The 14,776-nt window shown below is 41.6% G+C and overlaps 1 protein-coding gene across 5 annotated transcripts in view; it reads right to left on the bottom strand.

The window, feature by feature from the left end:
• Nucleotides 1-14,776, bottom strand: part of Hs6st2 (heparan sulfate 6-O-sulfotransferase 2) — a 276,205-nt gene that overhangs the window by 32,387 nt on the left and 229,042 nt on the right. For 4 of the 5 annotated variants that reach the window (XM_048450335.3, XM_048450336.3, XM_048450339.3 and 1 more), the window contains one exon: nucleotides 1,438-1,524. The exons of the other annotated variant lie outside the window; for it this stretch is intronic. In XM_048450335.3, the coding sequence (XP_048306292.1) occupies nucleotides 1,438-1,524 (87 nt within the window). The remainder of the gene's footprint in view (nucleotides 1-1,437; nucleotides 1,525-14,776) is intronic. 5 annotated transcript variants of the gene reach the window in all.

Here is a 14,776-nt window from a genome sequence, read left to right as displayed (position 1 = left end):
CCAGATAGGGTCTGTCATTTCTTCAAGTCAGAAGTTAAAGCTTCTCTCCAGTGCATCATTGTGAACTGAGAGTGTACAGTCACAACGGCTGGGGACTAATTTGGAAACTGTCAACTGTTTGGAAATGTGTCCATCAATTCTATTCCTTCATAATCTTTACAGCATTTTGACTGTGGTGCTTGGCAATAAATAACCAACATGAATTCTAACTGTTCAGAGAGTTAGCCTCATAGCTTTACCACCACTTTTCATATTTTCACAGATAGGCCACAATCAACTTAAATGCAAAACTGAAATGGTATTCAGGAGGTGAAAAAGAAGGGCAAAGCAGCAGCCAATAGATCTCCCACATTGGGAATCGAATAGCAGATTATATTCAAAGTACGGCATTTAGTGTCCAGTGCTGAATGCATAAAATATATGACCACCTTCCCTGGCAAAGCCTTGCTCTTGTAGTGGCATATCTTATTACCCCATTAGAGCTTCTAGTGGGAGGACAGCATCTTTCATTTGCTAGATGCAGGCCAGCAGAAAGCCCTGCATCCTTGGGAAAGAGAGACTATAAGAAAAAACTGAGGGGCTGGAAAGATGGCTTCGCAATTAAGAGCACTGGCTGCTCTTCCACAGGCTATGGTTTTAATTCTTAGTACCCACATAACAGCTCACAACTGTCTATAACTCCAGTTCCAGAGGACGTGATATCCTCATATATACATGCTGTCAAAGCACCAATAGATAGATAGATAGATAGATAGATAGATAGATAGATAGATAGATAGATAAAAGCTGAGTTGTTCATACAAGGGCTGTACCTATTAGAGAGGGAACTGTCTAACTGAAGGGTGTCTCCATGGGGACAAACCAATTCAGAATGCTATACTCTGCTAAAGCCAAGAGGAGAGATTATCCAAAACTGTCTTTTGGAACCATCATAAAGACACAAATCAACTACCACATGTACTCAATGCAAAAAAAAAATGTAGGGCAATGTACATGCTGGTTATTGTGGAAAGAATAAACATATCATGTAATCACAGATAATTAAAATGTAAATGTATTTGAATCAGGAAATTTATGAACTCACTTTCCAGAACCTTCTAATTTAGCCTTAAATATCAAAACACGGATTTTCATGCATTGCCCAAACTATAAATTGATGAGTCAGTATTGCTTATTTAATTTTTGAACATCTTAGAATAAAACTTGCATTGCCTTTCCAGACATATGCCCTTTACCCTTGCAAAATCATCTCCTGCCTCTTCCCCTTCCCTCCTCCTTATACGAGCATCACCTTCATAGATATTGTTCTTTTAATTCCCACTGTCAGGCACATGGCAAGCATCATGTCTTCATTGAATGGCAATGAATGAATGAGAAAATGAGGACACACAGCTTGGCGGTGACTATGTGAGATACACAACAGCAGTTTTCACTTACTTCCCACTCTTAGGTGTGCTCCGGGTCTTTGGAGATGATGGAGAGTTGGCACCTGAGTTGAAGTTTGAAGAACCCCATCTATCCTTACTATACCCACCAAACAAAAATATATACAAAGAACACAGAGACAAAAAGCAATTAGTCATTTCATTTAAAGATTTTCAAGACCTCTTCCTCTCTCTCCCTCCCTCCCACTCCAGCAAATTTTTATCCAGTGATGTCCTTCAGTGGCAATCATAGTGGGAACCATTAGTCAAGGTCAAATAAAACTGTCCTTTAGAGCAAAGTTTGACCTGTTAAATTCCATGAGCACCATAGCTCAAGCTCCCAGGAAGGCTTTAGTGGGGCAAAGGGTTACAAAATATAGAAAAAAACGGAGTAGTAGCTTCTCTTCAACAAAACAAACAAAACCTCTTCCATTTCCAGCCACTGGAGTGTCTGTATCACAAGTTCAGTTCAGAATCTGCTGCCTTTCAGTGAGGAATATGGATACCAAGTGACTTCAAAATGTCTTTGGGAGATACTGTCAGATGAATTAATAATTTTCACTCATAATGTTGCCTGGGAAGGGCATGAATTCAGATATTCTTTCAAGAGAAGCACCACTTGCTTCATGAGTAATTGAATTTAAATTTCCACCTTCAATAACTCCACAGCTTATGTCAAACCTTGGAAACAATTACTAAATAAATCACAAGGAAGGTCTGCTTTATCTCATCAGGTTAATAAACGAAAGCAAATTAATCACCTCAAGGTAAACAAAGAGGAATAATTGATTGGAGTCTCCTTGATTACTTTATTCTATTTCCTTTATCAAACTATTTTACCATTATCTTCAATTCAGCTGAATTGCCTTGAAATTAATACTTTACTTCATTTTAAGATTTCCATGGAAACCAATTCAAAACTTTTTTCTCCACTTGATGTGTGGAATTATTTATCCCAATTTCATCAGAATTTTTTTTTCTGTACTAAAATCTATGTCAGCAGAATCTCATAAAGACTGAAGGTAAAACATGCCTATCTTCTTGTTCAAGGTATATAATAGGACCCCCTTCATTTTTTGTTTACATTTAGTTATGTCTGTGTACATGTAAATGTGTGTGCACATGTGTCACAGCCTGTGCACAGAGAGGTCACAGGGCAACTTGTAGGAGTCATTTCTCTCCTTTCCCTATGTGGGGCCTAAGAGATGCCCTCCTGGCAGCAAGTGTTCAGAGCGAGCTCACCAGCCCAGGACCTTCTTACCTTCTTTTGCAATTTAAAGTTATTATTAATACATGTGTATGCATGTGTGTATTGGGGTGGTGTGTGTGTGTGTGTGTGTGTGTGTGTGTGTGTGTAAAATGGGGTGCATGTGGAAGTCAGGAGACAACTTTCCATTGTTTCTTGGTCAACCAAAAGTTCCAGGATCAAACTGAGGCTGTTGGGTTTGCTCAACAAGTGCTTTTACCTGCTGAGATATCTCATGGGCCCAGAACCTTCTATGGGTAGAGAGTAGTGTCTAAGAGAATGTCAAAGAGCCTTCTAGATCCTTATGAATCTTTAAAGTCCTTTGAAAACAAGTGTCTCTGTGTAGTAGCATTTCTGTGTAGGCTGAGAGGGGGCCATAAATGACATTCTATCCTACAGTCACTAGTTTCGAGTGGGCACCAGGGTGTGATTGGAACAAGAATTAATGAGGGCTACTTGTGATTGCAAAGGTAATAAAGATGGATAGACCAAGGTAATAAAGATGAATAGACATAGACAAACACTAATCGGGGGAGTTGATATTAGCAAAAGCTCCAGCAGTTTGGATGGAGTGTCCACAAGAGCCAAAAGCAGCCAAGTAAAGTGGGAGTCATGCAGGTGGGCACTGACGCTACTGCAATTTTAAACAAGGAGGCAGTGGGGACATTACTCATGCTTGGGCAACATGCTCACTGGAGACTGGGGAGCTCAAAGAGGACTGCTACCCCCACCCATCCATTACAATTTCTTGGCAAAGAACTCCTTATGCAGTTCAGGAATGAATACCAGTCACACTCCCTATCCAGAACCAAGGTCAGAAATTGACTGCCACAATTCAAATCTGGACAAAAGATTCTGGTCAGAAAGATCAATCAGAGGCATGTACGAAAACGTCATAATGAGAGCTGGTACTTTGTATGGTAATAAACAGCAGAAAGAAGGAGAGAAGGTAGGATGGAGAGAAGGAGGAAGGCGGAGGAAAGGAAGGATGAAAGAAAGAAAAAAGAAAGTTCTCATTCAAAACAATTCAAAATCATTGCTTTTAAATAGTGGGTGCAGTTTGATGCGAAGGATTCAGTAAGCTTCCTGTTACACACAAGTAGCACCCGGGGCTATAGCTCAGTCGGTAGAGTGTTTGCCTAGTGTGTATGACTCCCTGGGTTGGATCCCCAGGCCACAGCAGAAACCTGTGTGGTGGTACGTGTCTGCAATTCCAGCACGGAGGAGGTGGAAGCAGGAGGATTAAAAGTTCAGGATCATCCTCAGCTGCAAATCAAGTTTGAGGTCAGTATGGTCTACAAGGGCCCTCGACTCCAAGGGGGAAAATAAACACGAGGAGGTCTTAGTCACCTCCCTTCTACATTCCTGGACACTGGGCCTCTTTCAATCCTTCACACACACACACACACACACACACACACACACACACACACACACACACAGTAGGCAGTGGGACATTTGCCTGGATGCAGCACTCTTACACCAGAGGGCTTTTAAATCACCCGGTGGAGGCTCCAAGCTCATGCTATGTGCTCATCTAACTTTAGACCTCAGTGTACTTTTGAATAAGATAACACTCATTCTCACTGCTAAATTCCCACCTCTGGCCCTTGGGGAAGAAGGTCTTCTAAAATTTGCATTACGAGTGATTCTCAAGTGAGGGGAGCAAGGCAGGAAATCAGAAGAAAATGTCAGCCTGCAAAGACAACCTTATTATTGTCAGCTGCCTCTCTGGAGGTGGGTTGTTCTGGAGGAGAAACCTTTAAAAGATAGAAATGATTCCACCCCACCCCACCCCCAGGCCTACTGCCAAGTCCCTGAAGTGCGGAGCTGAGGGGAATGAAAACAAAAACATTCTCAAAAATAAATCACATGGGGAGGGTATGGCACCAAGGCTAGAGGTGAAAGTACTCAATCGTCTCCAAATGTGTCTTCTGTGCAAATAACAGATGGGTTCCCGGTGGGAACTGGATCAGAAAGAGGAGTGGGCAAGAAGAACTTCTGGCAGGCTTGGATCCTAGGAGGGCAATTTTGTAGCTATACTAAGGATCATTGGACAGTGAGAGCTGCCAAAAAAAAAAAGGGCAGGAAAAAAAAAGCCATCTCTCCCCATCCCAGAGATGTAGGCTGGGTAGATAAGCCCTGACAAGATGCTGTAAATCTCAAACCTTGAGACACAAGACAGTGAAAGCAGTAATTCTGAGGGCCTTGAGTTTTCTCAAAGTGCCTCGTAAGAGATAAAGCGAAAATACTGCAGCAGCAGACTACTGGGAGCCTCGAAGATCTGGAAAGACACAGGTCAAAGGCCTGAAGATTAAGATGCTGCCAAGAATCCTGGTTACCGAAACAGCCAGCACTCGCAGGGACTTACAGGAATGTCTGTTTGCTTCTAAGCTCTATGGCTGATAATTCGGGGCATATGCGAATGAGGAGGGGACCGCGTTGCTTTTGAGCTAGTTCCTAACCTTTGCATCTGAAACAGACATGCTCAGTTGCCCCTCCTTTGATCCGTCTGCTTCTACACCCCTTGCCAGCCCTCTTCACTTTCATCTCTCCTTTAAGTTGTAATCTCAAGAGCTATGGCTGAAATCCCAGAAGGTCGGGGTCCAGCCCTCTTGAGCCCCACCTGAGTTGTCTCCTCTTCGGAGATAAGATTCTGGCTCTCCTCTGGGCCTCATCAAAGGCTTGTGAAACCAATTCCAGGTGAGTTTCTGATAAGAAAACTAATGTGTGCCAGCCCGCCTCTGACGGTCTGCTGGGCTGTCCTCACTAACTATTAATAGCAAGGAGGCTTTCTTTCCCATCCAGGCTCCATATATGCACCAAAGGCCAGAACGGTGCAAAAATAAATCCCGCAGTGCTGCGCGCATTCCATCTAAGTAGGAAAACTGTGATGGACCCAAGTCTGCAGCACTCTCAAAGGGTTGCTGGAGGGACAATTTGATATTCATTGTCGGAAACTAAACTGGCAACCAGACCCACTCCTGCTGGAGTTTTTTCGTTCTTGCCAGAGAGGTAATTATGAACAAAGAACTTAGTGGTTGAAAACACACTTCATTCACGGGTTGTTTTTTTAAACTGCTATTTGAGATTGAAGCTAGACCCTTATACATGCAGGTCACACCCTCTACCAATCTACTTCCCCCAGTGTTTTAACCCACTTTATTGATGGACAGCATGCAGATATCTGTATTACTGATTGTACATCATAAGCTCTTTTTGGAAACAATAAACCTCGGGTCCAAGAGAAATAGTTTGCTTCTGCAGTTACTGAAGTTGTAAAAATTAATTCCCAGAGTCCTAAAAGCCTGAAATTGTGTTTCAGGAGTCAGGCATAGGTGATTGCATGCACACTTACTGTCACTGGTTCAGTTTTTGGCCCTAAACATATGGTCCCACAGTATCACTTGTATTTTATTGCTTATCTGTCTCTTTTGTTAACTTTTACGTTGGTGCTTGTTATGGTTTAAGCATCATTTGTCCTCGGGAAAAGCTACATTGAGGGTTGATCTCCAAATTTAATGATACTGGGAGGCGGTGAGGCATTTAACAGGGATGGACATTTAATCGGGAGCACAGGGTCAGAGCCTTCATGAGTGGGCTAAACACTGTACAAGCAAGTTGCCCTCAAGGGAATCAAACACTCCGAAACACATCTGCTCTTGTCAGCCCATGTCTGCTTGCTACTTTCAACATGTCCTGCCATCATCTGCCATGTTAGGTGCAACATGAGGACTTTAGATATGACTGAGGGATTGCTCTTAATTGCCTCTTTGAGAAAACTTCAGCAGGACTGGATCTGGTTGGCATTTTGGTTTCAGACAATGGTTATCAAATTGTCCCATCTTGATCTTCAGGGCCTTTACAAGTGTGATAAACAAACCAGCTCACGAATCTGGTTAATGCAACAGAAAACAGGCAAAGCGAGCACATAGAAAAATTTCTTGAACAAATAAATAAAAAAAACACCCTGCATTTGGGCTCAGAGGGAAGGATTATTATCAAAGATTAAAAGGTCTAGCAACTGTGAGAAAAAGAAATGGTGACCACACTTTCCATGGCTGATGAACGGTCCAGGGGAATTGGAATTCTGTTGCTGATGGTTGGTCATCATGTATATTGCAAAGACAAGTGAGTTTTGAAAAGAAATTTCGTTTTCAAGCAAGCATGCTTGGACAATAGGAGAGTGCTTCTTAATAATAGTCCTAAGCCTGTTGCAACCATATAGCTTTTAGTGATTTCCAATGCATGTTCTTGTAAAGTGATAATAGAGGTGTAGCCCAAGATACTGTAGAGGGCTCATTCTAAGTCTCTCTTGGGGGAAATAGTAGCTATTTTGTGCTTCTAGCAAAGACTCTAGGCTTCAGAAAGCTGTGAGGATTGGGCCATGCACTTAAAACCCAGTCAGTAGGAAAGATACAAACTCATTCCGTGTGCTCCCCACACTGATGTCTGAGTCCACTCAACAGTCCATCTACCAAGTGGAAATCTTCGGAGAGGCTTTTAAATCTCGACTGCCTCCTGGTGAGCGCGCTTGCCTTTCTCGTCTCGAAGAGACCTACATTTTTGAAGTAGTTTGCCCTTGTTCTGTTACCGGGTAAGAAGGCTCTTCAAATATTGATTCCTGTAATTAAAGCTGATGAAGCATCTGTATGTCATTTTCCTGCCTTGTTATGTCCTGAGTGGTTTTCCTTCTTTGCCACCCCCTACCTTTTTCATTTTCATTCCTTCTACCTGAAGTGTTTGAATTAGAGTCCATGATCCTTTTAGTCCCTTATGCTCATTACCCTATTTCTGTTACTCATCAAGCAGAGAAAGTTCAGTTCTCCAAGACGCACTTTGTTTTGCTCTTCCACCTGGCTTCCCTTGGCTTAACTCTGGAGAGCAGGGGAGGCTTTTCAGAGAAGACAAAAGCTCATTCTTGGTGCTGGGTAGCCTAGTATAACTCTAGTCTAGGGGACAACTCCTAAGCTCAAAGCACTTGCTTAGAAATCTTGAGTTCTAATCTTGGCTGCCAGTGAGACGTCTAACTTAGTGTTTTGGAATTGTCATGTGTTAAAAAACAGAGGGGATTAAACCAATCAGATAGCCCATCCCTAGAGAAACTCACAGCTGCTCTGGAATTGCAAAGCTTTGAGAAAAGGCTGCCTGGGCACATACATTACCCTGCCCTCTCCCCTTCCATTAGCGTCTCAGTCTAACAGCTAACCACAGGGCACCAGGAACAGTAGCAATGAGCTCATTGATTATTATTGCTATTTGCTCTCCTCACCTAGTGGCACATGCTGGGTTTTGCCAAAGGAGTGATAGTCACATTGCTTAACGTCTCACTGGGGTCAGGGGAAAATATGAGTCAGATTTTAAATTATAGTATGGTCTCATGTAAGCTAACCAATCACGTATGCATTTTGAAAGAGTGTGGACCTTGCTTTCAGAGTATCTGAGGCCGATGGAACTTTAGCTAACAGTTATAAGTGCTATTGTACTATTACATCAAGCCCTGGTGTTTCTCCATCAGAAGGGAGGTTAAGGAGTAAAAGTCATATTTCTGGAACTAGATGGCCTTGGGTAATTGAGACCTAAAATATGAAACGTGCTTGGACTGGCATGGCCATTAGAGAGGTGGAAAGAAAGAAACAATGCCTAGTATTAAAAAAAAGAAAACATAACAGAATTTGGAGATTGATTACATTTGAGGAATGAGAATAAACTCTAAACAGTTGTGGAGAATGTTCAGAAACCAGATGGCCTGGAAACAAATCTACTCTACCAGTTAAAGAGATTAGTTGGGAGGAGGATATAGGTTATAGAATATAATGAGGAATTGGCCTTGGCACATATTAAAGCTAGGTTATGGACGGGCAATTTTTGCCAGACATTTAGAGAGATGGCACTCTAATTCCAGAAGAAAGACAGAGTGAGACACTAATCTTTGCTCCAAGGGGTGCCCGAAGCCATGAGATAGCAGTGGGGCCAAATGGGACAGTTGGCCTTGTGATTCAGGAGCAGATACGCCTGGTGGCATCCTTTGCCAGAATGTTTAGCTCTTCTTTGGTTTGTGAAGATTGTGAGAGCTTGTGAGGGCTTTGCAAAGATCTGTGGGCCAGGGATCCAAGCAAAAGAGGCCAAGTCAGTAGATTTAGTTGTCTAAAGCTCACTGTTAAGGTTAATGAAAGAAAGTACAAGGCTTGATCCTGGTAGACCCCAGTGACTTCCTTTTTTCCATCTCCCTTGCAAGCCTGTCCATGTCCCCATGCCCTAGTTCAGACAGAGCACTAAGCTAGGGACAGATTGGGGAGAACCCTTAATAGAAACCCATCACAAAGTCCATCCCATGCTGCTGCCACCTCAGTGTAAGGAAGACACTGGAGAGGAACAAAATTAATGAGTAAACCCAAGGTTCATTTACAGTCAGTACCTTTTCATTGCCCGCTCTTACCAAGGACTAACCAAATACTGGAGGCTAAACTGGAATCTACTCTATCTTTTCTCTGTGGTTCTATTTCCCCTTCCCGTTTCTGTATTTCAGCTTATGAACTGCACCCCAAGGTACCATCCTTGAATAATAAAACCAGCCACAGTTGGCCATGGGGACAAGCTATCTGGGAGTAAATCAAGAAGCTGAGAATTTACACATCTACCATGTTCTCAGCTGATGCCCATGCCGTCTGCTCGTGATCTGCCTTTTGAGAGGCACTGCTGCACAACAGCTACGCGAGTAGCAATCAAGAGGACAATCATCTACATCCACCATCCCTGATTCCCCCCAAAAATACAATTAGAACCCTGAGACATGAAGGGCTGCTGACATGCATCTCTGGCGAAATGTCTCCTTTCTGAGGAAGTGGCAATTACTGCAAACACCACAGAGTGGAGCTCAATAGCAGGTGAAACAAAAACTGGATCCGACAAGCATTAATTGAGCCCGCAGTTCTATTTCCTGAAAACGATCTGCTATAATTAAAAATGCACAACTAGAGTCTTGTTGGTGAAAGTTATATACTAGGGAGTTCCCAGAGTAGGCCAGAGTCTCAGAGAACATTTTAGGAAAGGATGAAGGAGCTAAATACTACAGCAGGAATTAACAGATAAAGAAAAAAGGCATGTCAGCCTGACATGACAGAAAATTTGACAAACAAGAAGATAAGGCAAAAGCTTTGTGTGGGTGAAGAACACTTCCCTATTGGGTTATTAGTGATTGGTTTTATTTTCTAATAAAATACACTCACAAGATTTTTAAGCATTGTGTTCATATGCTTTTTTAAAAGCTCATAATATTTGTTACACTGAGAGTTTTCAATACCAGCTTACTGTTAAGCATACTCGGTGAAATGGCTGATAGCGTGCATTTGATGAACTGAATTGGCTGACTGACACAGATTACATTAGAAGTTTGCTAATGAGGTTATGTGGTCTGTTTTATTGTTCAAATGACTTATGTCAGATCACACTGTATGTTGAAAAGGATGACAGTCTAATGCAGTACTATTTCCTGAGCCCTGGTGCCCAAATATATGAAACACAAACACAGTAAAAATCAGAGTGTGATAGCAACTTCAGAGAATTGCATTGCTGAACTAACTGGAAGCAAACCTGGGTTTGGGAGGAGAATTTGAGCACTGCAATCAGGCAGGACTTGGATCAAATTCTTTCTTTCTTTCTTTCTTTTCTGGGATCGGGTGGATTTGGACAAATAGCATCAACAAGACATATTTGTTTTTACCTAATACTTCTAATCTTGACGATGACAGTGAGGATTCAGAAACTGGGTTTTTTTAAAGCTAATGATGGTATTAAAAGCCAATATTGAAGTGCAAATATCTGTTTCCCACCATCTCAAGTGCTATCTTAGGAGCCAAATAAATGAATCTGAGATAGAAAAGAGCATCAGAAACCATAGAAATCAGGCAAAAGAGCCACTTCAAGCTTACAGTGTTTTCGGGGGTAGTAAGAAAAGAAGGTTCCTATAAACCCTGTTACAGTTAGGAGGATAGCATTATTGTAACATGCACGCTCATATATAATCAAAAACCTGCCCGATCATGAAAGAAACACCCATGCTGTTCTATAGCACTTTATAATCACTGTTAAATAGTAGGTCTTTTATATTTCATAACAATAGATGCCTCATCATGCACATTCAGTCTAGTCAAAACCAAGACATTCACCTCAGCCAAAGATTAAGTCTCTTTATTGACTATAATCTACCCTCAGACAAGGAAAAGGATCACAGAAATATGTAACATGAAATGATCTTTAGAGGCAGAAAAATAAAGCTCAGTGAGGAGATGGGATGTATCCAAGAGAAGAATGTAAGGATAAAACATGAATCTAACACTTGAACTTGACTGGCACGTGACAAATAGGGTCATAAACCCCATGAAGTGCAAAGCAAGGCAAGGTGGCTGGGAACCAAAAATGATGTAACACCAATTAATTGTAGCTCCATTTGCCAACATAAGAAGGGTGGGTGTCTTTTTGGTGGGGGAATGAGGATACATGCATGGAAGGAGACAATATATTCAGTTTTGTTGAATTTTGCAAGCCCATGGGATCACTGAGCAAAATGTTAACTTGGCAATTGGATATATGGATACAGAATTTAGTGAGACACAGACCTCAGCTGAAGGCTGGCTTTCACAAATCTGGGAATTTGCAGGATTTAAAACCCATAGAGTATAAGAGACTACACAGAGGGAGTGTTTGGAGTGCGCTGAGTGAGGAGAGAATAGCCAAGGGAGATGATTAAGGACAGGCCAGAGATGAGATTGTGTGCTTATGGGAGCCAAAGCAGAAACCAAATCTGAGAGCAGGAGTATTCCAATCACAGGAGACTCATTTGTTGATTCCAAGACAGTGTTTTATTCAAGGATTCCAAGTGCTACAGGTTGCTTTTTCCTCGTGGACTTTTCTGCTTCATTGTGGTATCGTGTTAGTCATCCTGCCCGTCATCACACCCAGAGCATTTGATAGAGAAGAATTCTTCTTGATCACATGCAACCTGTTCTAATCAATTGCTGCCAAGGATGACCTGACGTACAGTGAAGGAAGAATATTGTACATCAACAAAATCCATAATTATGGGCTTTGGATGTGTTTTTTAAAACCCAGTCTTATTTATTACAACAAAGGTCAATAAAACAAGAAGCTGTCATAGAAGAAACTAAATGTACTAAGGTTTGATGTAGGAAGGTCATCTGTCTATGTGTTACTTTCATTGGTTAATAAAGAGACTGCCTTGGCCTTTTAATAGGGCAGAAAATTAGGTGGGTGGAGTAGACAAAACAGAATGCTGGGAAGAAGGCAATGAGACAGACGCCATGATCCCCCTTCCCAAGACGGACGTTGGCTAGACTCATGCTGGTAAGCCACGACCTCATGGTGACATACAGATTATTAGATATGGGTTAGTCAAAATGTGAGAGTTAGCCAATAAGAGGCTAGAACTAATGGGCCAGGCAGTGTTTAAATGAATACAGTTTCCATGAAATTATTTTGGGTAAAGCTTACCGGGAGCCGGGTGCCGCCGCTCCTTTTTGCAACAAAGGTTTATGCAAATATAGTTATAAGTTCCCTAAAAAATCTATGCTTTCAATTATTTATTTGTTTTGTTTCTCTACTATATGTAAAATCAGAAATAAGCCTTATAGCCCTCATCTTGGCTTCCAAACTTTAAAGCAAAACTTTACTGTGGTGTACTCAGGACTCAAATCCACCTAATGCTGATATCCACTTGTCTTGAAGGCCTAGGGACCTCTTTGGAATATTGTTTCCAGGCCTTGAAAACAGCAGTTCCCTGATTCTCACCAGTCACTAGACAATCAACTTATTTAAGTCATACTATAAAACTCAACAAACCAGGTTCCCACTGTCAGTGGGAACACTTCTTGGCATCATGGAAGTGGAGGAATGGACAGGGTAAAGACATTAGAGACAGAGGGTAGCTTCGAACTAAGAAAGTCTCCAGAGCAAAAAGAAGGAAAGAGAAAAAGAAGGCCCTCCCAGAGAATGTCTCCATGACTACCACAGCGCTACGGCTGATGCCAGTATGGGAAGGACACGCTCTCTTCCTCACGTTCTTCAAGGTTTGTAAGAAAATGGCTGTCTTTACTTATTGAGATTATCGAAAAAGGGCTGCTGTAGACATTAAACCATCTCTAAGCTTCCTCCAAAAAGAAGGACATGAGCTTGAACACCTCTCAGATAATTCTGAAAGAATTCTCTATGTGACATAGGAACACAACTGCAGCTGTGAAGAAAGCAACTGTCACTGAGGCTCAAGAATCTCAGTCAATCATCTGGTCCCAAAGAAGTAGATAAGACTTCCAGGTAATTCTCGGGCCGGGAGGTGGTGGAGCATGCCTTTAATTCCAGTACTTGGGAGGCAGAGGCAGGTGAATCCCTGTGAGTTTGAGGCCAGCCTGGTCTAGGACTGTTACACAGGGAAACCCTGTCTCAAAAAACAAAAAAACAAAACAAGAAAAAAAAAGGAAGCAGAACAGAGGATGTTAGCTAGTGAAAGCAGTGTGGGCACTTAGAGAAACCCAGACTTAGGACAGACTTAGTAGGGGAGATACCAAGTTTGCTGCTTGAAAGGAATACGAACAACTCTTTCTGGCTTAGGGATAAACAAAATGAGCTTGTAAAATTCATTTCACAGATAGGAAGACAGCTCAGCGGGTTAAGGCTGACACACCCTAAGATTTATCATCAGGAGTCACATGGGAGAAAAGAGAAAACTGACTCCCGCAAGATGTCCTCTGAATTCCATGTGTGTTGTGTCATTCACATGTATGTGCACACACGTAAAAAATAGGTGTAATAAGTAAAAACTGTTTAAGGTCAGAGATGGCACAATGTAGAGATGCCTTCTAGTAACCATACGGTCATAGATTCGTCAGATCAATCAAAAAATGTTATTCAGTTAGTTTAGGTTTATATCATTATGGACTGTGTGGCCTCTTCTAATGTCAATTATGTTTTCTTCCCTTTCTCCAGAACCTTTCACATACTCTGCTTATCTAGGGATTATGGGAGAACAATTTAGTGTTAATATTCTAGATACGCTAAGGGGAAATGAGACCCTAGAGGAAGAGACTGATCCTCTTATACACAGAAAGTTTTGTTGTTAGATCTTTTCTAAATCTTTTCCCTTTAGAAGCTGTTGCTCTACTCATCCCTGATGGATCCTGGCAGGAGTTTTGCTTCAGTTAAGAGGGCATTTCCATTACTGTATGCTTGCCAACATGTCAAAACTCATATCAGACTTATGGAGGCACCTATAATTCCAGAGTAAGGTTATCAATGGTTTATGAAAGACCACACACTACGGGATACATATGGCTTACAGACATGGGTCTTAACCCATCTGGATTTTGTTTCTGGGAATGCTACAGATGCTCTGTTTCTTGAGACAATATGGCTTCTGGAATCAGAGAGCAACTTCGTGAAGAGATAACGACAAACGGAATGCCAAGCAAAATACCATGGAAAATGGCTCTGGAATCAGTCAGCAATCCAGGTCAGCAATTCTAGAGTAGGAAAAATCGGATTAAGTAGAAATATACTTCTTGCTGATTTTAAACAACCAGCTTTAGAAATAAGGAGATAGTGAGTGATGCATGCTGCTCCATGGTACCCCACTTTTACTGGTGTTTGGGGAGACAGAGAAGGAAGAATTAAAGATGAACATTACCTATAGTGTCAAAAGTGTGGCTACAGAGACTTAGTTTATTTCAAGAACAACAGGTCCAAGCTTGCAGCATGGGGTACGGAAAGAGCAGAACAATGATTTGTCATTTCTAACATACCTCTTATCTCCAAAATTGAGGGGCTTTCGCTAAAGTACCACTATAAGATGGGGAAAATCAAAATCAACAGAAAGATTTTGAAGGAGAGAAAGCCTCATCCACAAAACCTTGGGTTACTTTGATTACCGAAATTGAGTGTTGGAGTTGGCTTTGAGTTTCCAGGCAACCAGGACAATAATGGAAACTGATGGCTAATGGCATTGTCAAGTTGTGATAAAAAAGAAAAATGCTATTTGTTTGTCAAGAGGATTAAATGTACTTTACTTTTTTGTGCTATTCAAAGCAAAACTTGTTTT

Source organism: Myodes glareolus, chromosome X (genome assembly GCF_982192425.1).
Source record: "Myodes glareolus chromosome X, mMyoGla1.1, whole genome shotgun sequence".
Classification (NCBI taxonomy): domain Eukaryota; kingdom Metazoa; phylum Chordata; class Mammalia; order Rodentia; family Cricetidae; genus Myodes; species Myodes glareolus.
Note: the sequence above shows the minus strand (reverse complement) of the source record. Positions and strands in the feature narration are given on the sequence as shown.